Source organism: Mustelus asterias, chromosome 3 (genome assembly GCF_964213995.1).
Source record: "Mustelus asterias chromosome 3, sMusAst1.hap1.1, whole genome shotgun sequence".
In the NCBI taxonomy this organism is placed as follows: domain Eukaryota; kingdom Metazoa; phylum Chordata; class Chondrichthyes; order Carcharhiniformes; family Triakidae; genus Mustelus; species Mustelus asterias.
Genome location: NC_135803.1, coordinates 127329711 through 127343814, shown reverse-complemented (window position 1 = coordinate 127343814; position 14104 = coordinate 127329711). Strand labels below are relative to the sequence as shown.

The 14104-nt window shown below is 39.5% G+C and overlaps 1 protein-coding gene across 16 annotated transcripts in view; it reads left to right on the top strand.

Moving 5' to 3' along the window:
• slmapa (sarcolemma associated protein a) overlaps positions 1–11613 on the top strand; it is a 192019-nt gene extending 180406 nt beyond the window's left edge. For 14 of the 16 annotated variants that reach the window (XM_078209584.1, XM_078209581.1, XM_078209574.1 and 11 more), the window contains 2 exons: positions 2585–2719; positions 9853–11613. In XM_078209584.1, coding sequence (XP_078065710.1) covers positions 2585–2719; positions 9853–9945 — 228 coding nt within the window. In that variant the 3' untranslated portion in view covers positions 9946–11613. Of the gene's footprint in view, positions 1–2584; positions 2720–8900; positions 8994–9852 lie in introns of all 16 variants that reach the window. The other 2 variants (XM_078209589.1, XM_078209573.1) reach the window with 1 other exon arrangement.
• The last annotated feature ends 2491 nt before the right edge of the window (positions 11614–14104 follow it).

Below are 14104 nucleotides of genomic sequence, written 5' to 3'. Positions count from 1 at the left end.
GTTAATGCAGAAACAAATAAACCTTAAGGTTACCAAATCTCCAGAATGGTTTCATTCCAAGGAATTGCATTTGCATTAGTTGAAATCTTTCAAAGTTCTCCAGATTCAAGAATTGTGCCTTTGGACTGGAAAATTGCACATTTCACAAATTATTTAAGTCAGAAGGGAGGGGAAGAATAGGTGCATGTTTAACATGGGTCATGAAGAAAATACTGGAATCTATCAGAGACAGAGCACTTGGATAAATATCAGCTGATCAAAGAATTTCCCTATGTGTCAGCAGACGCATGGGAACACCGCCACCTGGAAGTTCCCCTCTAAGTCACTCAACATTCTGGCTCGGAAATATATCACTGTTCCTTCACTGTCACTGGTGTCAAAATCCTGGAACTCCCCAGCAGTATTGCGAGTGTACTTGCACCACAGGACTACAAAACAGTTCAAGAAGGCAGCTCACCACCACTTTCTCTGGGGTGATTAGAAATGGGCAGTAAATGCTGGCTGAGCCAGTGATGCTCACATCCCATAAATGGAAAAAAATGGCAGATAATGTCTGATGAAACATATTGAAGTTTTTAAAGAGCATGGGGATAAGGAGGTATCGATGGATGATATCTATATGGGCTTCCAAAAAGCACTTGATAAGGTTCCACATAAGAGCTTTGTAGCAAATATTGAGAACACATAAAATTGCATATAACCTTGTGATTGTAATTGATTCAACGGTAAGAGACAGAGAATTTGGATAAAGGATTTGTTCTGTAATTGACAGTATGTGATTAGTGTTGTTCCCCAGGAACCTCAGGTCTCAACTTTTCGTCACTTATATATTAATAACTTAGGCAAAGGGGTAGAGAATTGTATTATACAGTTGGCAACTAACAGTATGTTAGTAGGCACAATAAGTTGTATGAATGGGAACAGAAAGTTACTAAGGAGTATAGGCAGACAAAGTGAGTGGGCAAAATTATAACAGGTGAATTAAATGTGAAAATATGTGACATCACCCAGTTTCGATCCAAGAAAGACAAAGTAGTCTTGGAAGGATTACTACCTGATTACCTAAAGTTTTTATGTGGGTTAATTTTCATGACAGGTGAATTAAATTTGGCTCATATCCCCAAAAGTTTAGAAATGAGGTATTTAAAGTGATAATTATTTGACATAGTAGTCACAGAGAAACTTTTTTTCTGTTTGGAAAATCAAATTAGTTAAACGAATTAAGTTATTAACAGAATTGAACATTGTCTGAGAACAAGTGGTGCAGTGGCTTATATTATCCTCCATTAGGGATATGTGTTAAAATCCAGCTGGCACAATAGGATACAAGTCTTTTAATTTGTCAAAACACAAATCTGACTTGACATTAATTAGTCATTCTCGCAGGCAGACCATAATGATGGCTGGTATTAATGGTAAATTTTACTAATTCACTGGGGTCAATATTCCCCTGTTGTGAACTTCAATTGTCCAACTGGCAGATGGCGCACACCTGATAGTACCAGAGGGATGCTTGGTTTATTTTAGCCTCATTTCAGGCCCCATTTCTGTTGAATGCAAAGCTCCAAAATCTTGCCCAATATGTTTTTTTCCTGTCATGTATGATTAGCTTATGGTTACCTCATCCAGGAAATGCAGGGAAATTACGTGCCCATGAAAGTATTAGGCAGGGATTAGCTTGATGTGCATGGCTGTGCAGTGGGAAAAAGTTGTATTGTTTAATTGTTATTCCACTGTACCATAATCAGTGTACACAAACCAAAGCCATCATAACTTTACAAGCATAAGTGTCATTGGGATCATTTTGAAACACTTTGAGCAGTTTTCACTTAAATTAGGAATACCCTTTTCTGTTGTTTCCTCGTGCAAAGAAAATGTGGAAGTTTTATTTTGTTTTAATATAGTTAATTTAATTCTGCGTTTAAAACATCTGCAACAAGTATGTTAATGTTAGCTCAGAATAGCAAATCTACCTAAATTTATAATTTGATAAGAAATAAAAATCATAAACTATTTGGGATGATCCATTATTTATACTGAAGAAAGGAAATTGATACAAGCTTTGATTAGGTTTATTTGATTGCAGCGTATATTCAAACTGATTTTTACTTTTCCTGTAAGTGTTTCTTGAAGCTGGTTATTCGTACCAAAGAATCAAGCAACAGCAGCCCTCCTATCCCTTTTGCAAATGACCATTCTTCTAGTGTGATCTTTACGAGTAAATGGTGTTAGGCTATTTAATTGTGGTTTGTATCTGTCTACATTCAGATGTACTGTGTAACTGGCACTGAGTCACACAGACCAGGGTCCACTTCATGAGTAATTGCATTCAAAAGCGAAGTAATGTCAGAATGCCAGAGGGAAAACTTGGGAAGAAAAATCATTTTACACAGTTTGTTTAACTAATACTAACATTCCATATGTATGGAGCATGCAACGGTTACAATTAAGTGTCATGAAATTAATAGCAGGGTATCAAAGGTTTAGACATATAAATTCACTGAAAATTTCTGATAAAATCATGGTACAATTTCAAAGTATAATAGTATCTATGAAATCCTTCTATAATTGATGTATGTTCTAGTATGAAGCAAATCAGACCATGTACCTGGAGTTGAAAGGAAAGCTTGACAAAACTCAGAAAGAGAATGAGTCCATCACAGAAGAACTTGAAAACTGTAAAGAAAATCTGAAACTGCTGCAACAGAAGGGAAACAATGTAAGTCTTACAAATGTATTTATCTGCCTAGAGTTCTTACAATAATCATTTCTAGTTTCATGTCACGATTTTTCATCTGAGCTAAAACACTTATTGTACTATTTCCAGTCACTGCTGCATAAAATATTGTAAATTATGGGACGGCACAGTGGTTAGCTCTGCTGCCCGACAGCACTAGGGACCTGGTTTCGATCCCAGCCTTGGGTGACTGTGTGGAGTTTGCGCGTTCTCTCGTGTTTGCGTGTGTTTCCTCCGGATGCTCTGGTTTCCTCCCACAGTCCAAAGATGTGTAGGTCAGGTGGATTGGCCAAGCTAAATTTCTCCTGGGGGCAAAGAGATATTGATTGGTTAAGTAAGTGGGCAAAAAAGTTGGCAAATGGAGTATAATGTGGGAAAATGTGAAGTTATTCTCCCTTCCAAAAGGATGGAGAAAAACTACAGAAAACTGCAACACGAAGAGACTTGGGGGATATTTGTGCACAAAACACAAAGTTAGTACACAAGTGCAGGACGTAACCAGGAAGGCTAATGGAATGTTGGCACTTGTTTCAAGGGGATTGGAGCATAAAAGTAGGAAAGCCTTGCTGCAACTGTACAAGGTACTGGTGAGACCACATCTTGAGATCTGTGAGCAGTTTTGGTCCCCTTATTTAAGGAAAGATATTATTTAGTTGTGGAGGGGGTTCAGAGAAGGTTCATCAGGATGATCCTCAATATGGAGGAATTATCTTATGAAGAAAGGTTAAACAGGTTGGGAGTCTACTCATTGAAATTTGGAAGAATGAGAGGTGATCGGTGAGCAGAGTTCTTGTGTATATTTAAGGCTGAAATAGATGGATTTCTGATCAGTAAGGGAATGGAGGGTTCCAGGCAAAGGGCAGGAAAGTAAGCAGGAGGAATATCCTGCACTTGTGTACTAACTTTGTGTTTTGTGCACAAATATCCCCCAAGTCTCTTCGTGTTGCAGCTTTCTGTAGTTTTGTTCTTTGAATGACGGATCATCCGTGATCTTATTGAATGGTGGAGCAGGCTCAAGGGGCCGAATGGCTTACTCCTGTTCCTATTTCTTCTGGTCTTATAGGTCCAAAGATGTGGGTTAGGTGGATTAATCATGGTAAATGCGCAGGGTTACAGGGATAGGGTGGTTGGGAGGGGCGGTGGGGGTGTCTAGATAAGATGCTCTTTCAGAGAGTTGGTGCAGACTTGATGGGCCAGATGGCCTCCTTCTGCACTGTAGGGATTCTATGGTTTCAAATCATAATTTGATCTAAATCAAGATTTTTAAATTTCCCATCTTCTTCAAGCCAAAATAATATGTGAATCAAATTAGTGTTGAAATGCATCTTTTATGGCTTTGATTTAGCCAGACATTGGGAAGTAATGGAGCTAGGGTTTCTTATTGATGAAGGGGACGACTTTTACCCCATTCTTAATTATTTTTGCTACATTTCTCTCTTCATTTTTCACTGTATAATCTGAAAAATATCTTTCAAACTATGTGGAGAAAATTAAAATCTGAATATCATGGTCTTCACCCTCCTGTTAAACCAGGAAGAGCAACTGCTGATAGGAAAACAGCAGTCTCTGAAACCCAAAGTAACTTGTCTGTAGTGTGTTCGAGATTTGTAAGCAATGGAATGTAGAGGGCCAGAAAAGACCATTTTGGTCTATCTGGCCAGCCCCAGTTTTATTTATGTGCATACTTCTGTGTTCCCTTTAATACAAACAAACTTAGCTTCTGTACTCCATCCTTTTAGCTCAAGTATGTGAAGTCAACTATCAAACAGGTAGTCTTTTGTAGCACCTCTGCTGTGAAACCATTCATACAGGATGGCGACCAGAACTGTTCTCAATACTCCACATGGGGACAAACCTGTGCCCTTTCTAGACTCGGTTAGACCATTGTGTGACTGATTTGCATACCTGGCAACAGTGACCATTTTAAGCTAACAACATTTTAACCCATATGCTTGTCAAAAGTTCACAAAGAAAATCAGCACTTTGCACTGGGAATGCAGGTTTTCAGCATCAAACACTACAGGTCTTTTGGAAGATGGGACTGGATGGCATCTGTCAGAACCAGAAGGTTAATTGGTGGAATGGAATGGAATTAGTTAAACCAAGTCGTAATAAACTTAGCTTCTGGAGCAAGTCATTTAGTCCATCTGGTTATGTTTTTCCCACCACCAGTCCATCTTGTTAACTTTTTTCCCATGATCCGCAACAGGGGACAATCACAATTGTAACTGCTGAGTGGGAAGTGAGAGCAGAGTGGCTACCGGCGGGGAAGGATGAGGTGGTCAATTATGACAGGAGGATAGGTGGTGGAATTCTAGGACAGGGTGACTGTGACATTCCTTGAAATGTCAGAAGCAACAGTACAGTTACAGATCTGCTTTCCACTCACGCCCCAATTAAAACGCAACCTGGACAATTTGACATAATAGGTTCCCGATTTTCATCCATTCATGAGGTGTCCTCCTGCTGCAGGCAGGTGCTTCATTCACCTCAGATTTAAAACTTAGAATGGCACAGGAGCGTTACATTATGAGCAAGTGAGTAACTTCATTTCTAACTGCCCACTCCAGTTTCTGTCAGGCAGTTAGGATTAAAATAGATTCCATGGTTGCAGGTTTGTATCTGCCTCCAATAAACAGCTAAAATGTAGTTTTTAAAATCTTATGTTTTTTTTCTGAAGTGGAACATGCATGGCTTGTCTTGTGTGAAGATTTGTATTTTTTACAAGCTGATTGCAGCTTTAATTTTAGATAATGTAGATATTCTTTGGTTTGAATGCATTAACTGGCTTTTTGTTACACCCAGTCATTGTATCTGTGAAATTGCTATGAATTTCTGCAGGGGTCCTTCCAACCTACTGATTAACTGTGGCAGAAGATCAGCAACATGATTGACTCTTAAGTGGCCTACCAAGTCACTCAGTTAGGAACATAGGGATAGGCCATTCAACCCCTTAAGCCTATTCCTCTGTTCAATTAGATTATGGCTGATCTGTATCTTAACTCCCTTTACCAACCTGAGTTTTGTAACCCTTGCTTAACAAAGCTCTCATTTTCAGTTATATCCCATCTTCTTAGGGAGTGGGTAATAAATGTCAACTTTGCCAGTGGAATCCACATTCTAAACATCCACACTAGTGTTAAACTAAGAGAGCAGTTAGGTAGGTTATCAGCTGTTCCTGAAGCGCAAGGTAACTTGCCATTACTGCAGTGGTGATTAAGAATATAGAAGACCAAAGAAAGACTGTTTTCACCCATCAGGGCATTAGGAGCACTCGGCTGCTCTTACTTCGAATAATATCGTGGGATTTTTTTTGTGTCCACCTAAGACCAGGACAACTTAAGATCTCATCTGAAAGACTGCACCCCCTACAGTGTGGCACTCCTTCAGTACTGGTCTCCATTCTCAATCTTCATTACATGCGCAAACAGGTGGAGCAAACACTCTATCTTCTGACTTAGAAGCAAAAGTGATATGTCTGAGCCAAGGCTGACACCAAGCATAAAATTGGGCAACAGTATTGTCTGCAGTTTGGGGCACCCAACAGAGGAGGAGTATACATCTGCAGGGATATCATCAGAGATCAGGCATGAAGACAATTAAGAAGTGTGGCTTTGTGATTGTTGTGAGAGGATAAGGGTTCACCTAATGCAGGTCATCACAATTATGATAGATTATAATGAGTGATACGTGATTTGCACTGGTCAGAAAGAATTATAGGAATGGTTGGAAGAAAAATCTTTACACAGCAGTTAAATAGAATGTGGAATTCTCCCTGCTGCAAAGTGTTGATGAAATAGAGGCCAAACTATTAACTACCTCTTCCCACCCCCTCAGTAACAGGACAGGGTTAGGGAGGAAAAGTTAATCAGTCACATGAATGAAACATGAGTCCAACCCACCATGCCCATGCTCATTGGCATTTTTATGCCAGTGGACACTGACATCCACATGTCCTGCAATGGAGAAGTGGGAGACATTATAGGGCTGCACTAGTGCAATTGGGAGCCTGATTTAAAGTTCACTGCTGCATGGGTTGCCCAGTTATGTTGAAACTTGGCAATGAAAGAGTGATATAGAAGCTGCAAGCTGAAGATAATGTGCCTTTTCCAGCACTTCTTGTGAGTTAAGTGAATCAGGCAAACTCCCCCAGTCTCTCAAGGAAACCTTCAGCCTCCCACTGCCAATTGTGGTCTCTATCATCTCTCCTTTCCATCAACAACCACTCCCAGTGTCCTCTCTATCCACCCTCTTTCCCCCCACCACCACTGTGCTTTCTGATCTTCTGCACCCACCCAACCTCCTGATTACCAGGACTTTCCATATGGGTTTGGCTGCAGGCACCTGGCACTAGGTTACCCTTCCAAACTGAGCTGTCAATTTAGCTGGCTGCTGGGCAGGAAACAGACCCAATAATTATTGCGTTCCTGCCCTTATATTCATAAGTACCTCTGTATTCCTCCTCTTCCTCCAGCCTTGCCAGGAGCCACTTTGACCTCTGCTACATCTGTCTCAAAAAAATGAGCCAGAGTCCTCCTATAATGTGATAAGGGCATGTAGAAATTTGCACTGACGCACCAGCAAATGGCCTGTTTCCGTGCTGAAGCATTCAGTGCTTACACAGAAAGATGCCAGTTCTGAGAGAACCTTTCCTAGAAGAAATGGGAAGCTGGAGCCTTGTTTCTTAAATAAGGTTCGGATTTGATCACTGGTGCCTGGCTGGGATCAGCTTCTCAATAGATTTTCCAGCAATCTGCCGGCCATTAAATGACTTGCCGTTATATAGGTTACAGTATAACATGGATGTGTGAAGTTATCCACCGGTAGGAAAACCAGAATAGCTGAGCATTATTTAAATGGTGATAGATTGGGTAATGTTGATGTACAAAAGGATCTGGATGTCCTTGTACACCAATCACTAAAAGCAAGCACACAGGTACAGCAAGCAGGTAGAAAAGCAAATGGTATGTTGGTCTTCGTTGCGAGAGGTCTTAAGTACTGGACCAAAGATGCCTTGCTGCAGCTGTACAGGGTGAAAGCAAATCTGTATCATGTGCAGTTTTGGTCTCCTTACCTGAGAAAGGATATACTTGGCATAGAGGGAGTGCAGCGAAGGTCTGTTACACTGATTCCTGGGATGGCAGGATTGTCGTAGGAGGAGAGATTGGGTCGACTTTAGAAGAATGAGAGGGGATCTAATTGAAACATGAAATTCTGACTAGGCTGGGCAGGCTGGATGCAAGGATGCTGTTTCGTCTGGCTAGGGGTTCTGGAACAAGGGGTCACAGTCTCAGGGTAAGCCATTAGGACTGAGATGAAGAGAAATTTCATCACTCAGACTGATGAAACTGGAATTTTCTACCACAGAAGGTACGGAAGCAGGCCAGTTAATATATTTTAAAAGGAAATTGATGGATTTCTAGACTCTACAGGCACCAAGGGATATGGGGAGAGTGTGAGAATATGGCATTGAGTTAGAGTATCAACCATGATTATATTGAATGGAAGAGCAGATTCAAAAGGCCGATTGACTAATCCTGCTCCTGTTTTCTATGTTTCTATCCCAAAATGCTTTACAGTCAATGAAGAATGTTTGAAATGTAGTCAATCTAGTGGTAAACTACACAATTTAATAGAGCATCAGTAAAGATAACTTGCATTCATGTTTTACATGGGAGTTCTATAATTGTGCCATCAGTTTATGTTTTGAAATATATGGAAGGTAACAAAGTAGATGATAAATTCACAATTATTCAGTTTTCAGTTAATGTAGAATTGTCTGACATGAATCTCCTTTTCCATGTATCTCTCTGATTTATAATGTGAAAAAAAACTTGCCAGGAAATGTGATCTACCAAGCAATAAGTATATAATTTCAATAAAGTAAGGGCTATTGGTTGTGGTTCCTCAAGAGTTAAATAAATTCATTTTGCCAGTAAGATGGCTAGCTTGTGCCTGGTTTGTAGGACAAGTGTGTAAAACATTTTGCAAGGAGAGCTTTGCAAGCACATTTTAAAATCTTATTTGAGAGCTGTTTTTTTTTCCACAGTACATCACTTGGCACGCTTACATTTATGTTTCACCAATATATTCCCTGAAAATCTCCACTGTGCATTCTGGTGCTTTGCACACAGTGACTGTGAATATCCCTTCCCTCCCTCAGCCTTCCACTATATTGCAACCCATCCCTGCTCTAGGCGTCGCCCTAATCCTGGCTTTCCTGTACTGGTGGTTCGATCACCTATGGTAGATGAAGGTACACAGCTACAATACATGTCTGTGTGTTCCCCTGCTAATTTGTATCCCTCCTTCACGAGATGCATGAACAGTCTTAATGCAACTTTTAACTTGCTAATCTCTATGTTGCAGGGCTTTCTACTACTGATATTAACTATATTTTAGAGTCCATATTTATTTTCTTTATTTGCTTCAGTGCTGAATTTGTTTAAAACTGTAAATAAAAAACTGCTTTGATATCTGTTTTGCTATGTTTTGCTGTGACATCACATTGTGCCAGTCTAGCATGCCTATTATCTACGTTCTGCTGAATAATCTTGTCTTTGTGCTTGAAAGTTATAATACTACAGCAGATTGGGGTAACATTTAATTAAGTACTTTATGATTTAAAGTTCCTTTATTTCAGTATGTTTAACACAGAATTTGTGTATTCAGATGATGAAAACTATTTAATTACATTAAAGAAAAGTTATAAGATAGAGAGATGATAGAATAAAAAAGTTAGTTTACTGTGCAGCGGATATGGACTATAAGTAAAGATATAGGTAAAGATAACTCCTATTTAATTTCTAATGTATTTAATCTCGCAAGTGAAACTTTAGTTCCAATATATAAATACAATGAAGTAATCATGGTGTAACCATTATGAATTATTCTGTTATTTGAAATATTGTCACTGGAGATTTGCAGTGCATTAAGAAAAGTTCTGATGACTATTTGGCCTCTGCTTGATCAGAGATGTGTAGGGACCTGATGTTTGAATCGTGCTACTGCACAGTGGAAATTCTGTACTTAAAATTCATTTTGCCCCAAACTGCTGGTCTGTATATTCTGAAAACAATGGCTCTTAAACAATAACTCTCCATGAACCTTTTCAGGGTGGATTGTTCAAGTGGATGCCAGTGATGGCCGTGCTGGTTGCTGTGACGGTGGTAGTGTTATACCCAGCATTCAATAGGGCCTCGCCATGAAACTGCGTGATGTCTCTCAAACTGCAGAATGTCCTCCTCATTGACATTGGCTTTCTTTTACCACAGGGACAAGCAGATCTGTTTCCTTCCTTTTTACCTCTAACAAAAACACAGCTGTTTCAGAGTACGACAGTAGGATCTTTGCTTGAACTGTATAAAATTGTAATTGTATATAGAGGGAATAAAAATTTGTGACTGGATTCTACTCTAGATAATGTTTTGTTTGCAGTTTTCCTTTTTTAAAAAAAACAAATCAATACTTTGGGATTATGTAAAGAGATGTGGTGGCCTAAACTAGGCTTCTTGGTACCAAAATATTAAAAACAGGGAATTTAATTTAGTTTCACTTCTGAGTTCTGCTGTATCCTTTTACAATAGTGATGCAATTCCACCAACAGATGTGTTTAGGCCAGAATAATGATGCCCAACAAGGGCACAAATGGTCCATCTGCTGTCAGTTTGTCCACATACGAGAGATATTGTGCTATTTAAAAGCGGTCATATTTGCACGGGATTTTAACTTCTCCCAACACTTTATTGAAGAAACAGCAGTAAGATTGCAACATAAATGTAAAAAAAAAGACATTTTTAATGTTTCTTCCTTTTTCCCACGGGCACCCATCTCAATTAATGTTTTGCCCAGCTAAGGTAAGTGGACCATAATCCTTCTGCAGCATCAAATCCATGCCTCTCCATACATCAGTTGGTGGAAATGTGCATCAGTTGGTTAAAAACGATTAAATGTTTGTTTGTTTTCCCTCGTGATGGGGATACCAATGTAAGAGGCTGACAGAAATACTTCTGATACACAGTAGTAAGCACTTTGCTTAGACTATGACTGGGACTCAAATCTGCAACCATAAAGCAGTCTAATGCTACTGCCTTAATCACTACATTCCCAGGACAGTCCTTCATCTGTCTTTCAGACAGCTGCCATGCTCACTATAGGAGTCATACCAGCAAGCACTTTGTTTTAAAGTGAGTTACAGGAAAAATGGATCGTCACCTTAATTTTTTCATGACACCTTTTAGCCAAATGAGTTGGGTATTGCCTTATTTTAAAACTAATTCAATTTATATATTTTCAACCACAGTATGATATGTTGGTGAAGTTGTACTATGTAATTACAAATATTGGTACAAGATTCCGTAGTCAATTGAATTAAAAAAAAACACTTTAAACTTACAGCTGGTTTAAAATATTCTTGACAATAGAAATAGGTCTCAAGAATGTGTTGGGAAATCTGCTATATATGTTATCTTAAAACACATTGAGGGTGAGTGTAGGGTTTGTTAGATGTCCCTTTCAACTTGGGATTTTTTTGTTTAAACACAAGGTTGTTGGGGAAAAAACACTTGTTTATGTGGAAACAAATCTGTTCTAAAGTCTGTCAATTTGAGCAATTGTTTGGATGGCCAATAAGCTACGATATTCCATCCCAGCTACACACACATGCTAGTGGTCCTTGGTACCTCCTGTACATAGGTTGTTTGCAAATATTGTTCTGAGATGCTGAATTACAGAAATACATTTTTTAAAGTAAAATAATTGTTTTAAATCTATTTTGTAAAAAGGTTGGAAGTACAGTAGAATTTCTGAACTACAAATTAAAGTATTTGCACTAACATACGTGATGTGCATGATTTAATAAAATAAAGTTTGCTCTCCCTCTGTGCATTTGAATTTATTGCTAAGGGGAGATACACTGTCGTATGACTTTGAAAAACAGCAAAGTAAATATGACATTTGGGGCAGAATTTAATGTTTACGACAGGGGTCTCTCCCACCATCTGGAGAATTGGCGGGAACTCTGCGCCACCTTGGTTGAAGCCCCACCAGAATTAATTGCCCATCGGGCACTTAAATGGCTTCCAGAATTAAGGACCCCTGAGGCAGAAATCCCACCCTCCACCAGAGCTGTTGGCCAATCAGAGGCCGGCAGCTCTTCATTGAGAGCGATGGCTGCTGCTGGTAATGCATTCACCAGAGGCCCAGATTCAGATGTGAGTCATAAGAAGGGGTGTCAGAGGCAAGGGTAACGGGGTGGCTCTCCGCATGCGCCCTTGCCCCCACTTTCTGTGAACCCGCAGGTGCCCGGTGCTGTGACTTCCCTGCTAGTTGAATACAAGCTGCAGCGGGATGAGGCCTGCGCCTCCATTGGATTTTGGGCAGGAAGGCTGTCCAGGAGGTTTTCCACCCCAAACTTAAAACATGCAGAGGCGAGGAGGCTGTGGGGAGAGTATCCCCACACTGCACCCTCTCTCCCAATTAAATGCCTCCCTCATCTCTGGGAGGAGCATTAAATTCCACAGTGTGTGTGCGGCAACCATTAGTTGATGGAAGAAAAAAAATAGCAAAACACAATGGGTTGCCCATACTCAGTCAAATGAGCACGAAAGATGAAGAAATTTCAAATGCAAAGTATGTCCATTTTGCTGAAAACTGGTCCGGCCCACAAAACCAACCATGTTCCAAACCACCCATGGCTAATTACATCTGTTTGCAGATCTTCAAGAAAGCTCTGAAAATTGAGCTTTTTACGTACATGGAAACTAACCATTTCAATGGTTTTACATATTAAATCTTTAATTTTCTAATTGTCTATTGTACACCAATGAAACCATTAAAGTTTGTTGTCATTTTCCGTTATTTAAAAGCAGGACACACAGCCAGTGGACTGGACACTTTGAGTAAAAATGCTTATTTTGTGATGATGCTTTTTCAGCTGTGATTAATAAATACCTGCGCCAGGATACCACTTTCAAATATATCAAGGATTTTTTTAATGTAAGAAGAAAAAATACATATTTTAAACCGATACCTGATCGCATTGGTGGTTGAAGGATTTTACATTTGACTATATGTGAATGAGTTTAAATGAAAACGTGAGCAAAAGATTCAGAAAATGAGTGTACTTTGTACTCGATTGCTGATTGCACCTGAAGTGTAAACTCTGCCCAGATGTGACATTGTCTGGTTATATTCATTGTGGTTACAGATACTGATTTTAACAATGATTGCTTCCTCAGTGCGGTTTTAAATTCAGAGTTTCTGACTGGAAGCTGGGGCAGGTAAAAGCTGTAATAGAGCTTGGCAATAACCCAATGGGCAAATTCACCATGTGGTCTATTGCAGAATCGTGCAAAATGGTTCCCAAGTTGGCAAATTTAAGCAGTGGAGACTCTACAATCAATTTTGGAATGGCTGAAAATTGTGCCACAGATGTTGCCAGACCACCTGAGTATCCAGAATTCTCGGTTTTTATTTCAGATTTCCAGCACCTGCAATATTAATGTTTACATGGACACTGAATGAGAACAGAATTGAGTTTTGTTATGAAAGTCCTTGTGGTGGAATAGCCTGGTCAATACTAATGTGCCTAAAGTTCAAATAACAGAAATTTGGGTGAGGTATTCATGGACTTAACAACTGAAAATTAGTATAATTGTAAAATATTTTTGCCATTCATTTTTAAAGCTTTGGAAAAGTAGAAGAACTAATTCTGAAGAAATTTTCAGTCTTTGAGGTGCTAAATTAGATGTGTACATATTAAACATAGTGAGCAAGATTAATTGAGTTCCTATCCACAATACACATATCTAAATCAAAACAGAAAATGCTGGAAAATCTCAGCAGGTCTGACAGCATCTGTAGAGAGAGAGTAGAGCTGATGTTTTGAATCTGGATGACACTTCATCAGAGCTGATCCAGAGCTGACACATACCTAAATGTTTTCTATTGCATTAATCCAATAATCAGACATAACAGTATGTCTATATCACACCTGAAAAGAATAACGTGTGATCGTTTTACAATGAGGATGACAAATAGTTGATGTAAAGCAGGAAGGCAAAATTGAGACGTTTGGGAAAACAGAATGACTATTGGCCGGTGGCTCTGACATCCATCATTATGAAGTGCTTCAAAAGGTTAGTCATGGCATGAATCAATTCCAGCCTCCTGGACTAGCTGGATCCACTACAGTGTGCCTACCGCCACAACAGGTCCACAGCAGACACCACTTCCCTGGCCCTGCACTCAACCATGGAACACCTAGATAATAAGGACATCTATGTCGGACTCCTATTTATTGACCACAGCTCAGCCTTCAACACTATTATTCCCACGAAACTCATCTCCAAACTCCGTGGCCTGGAC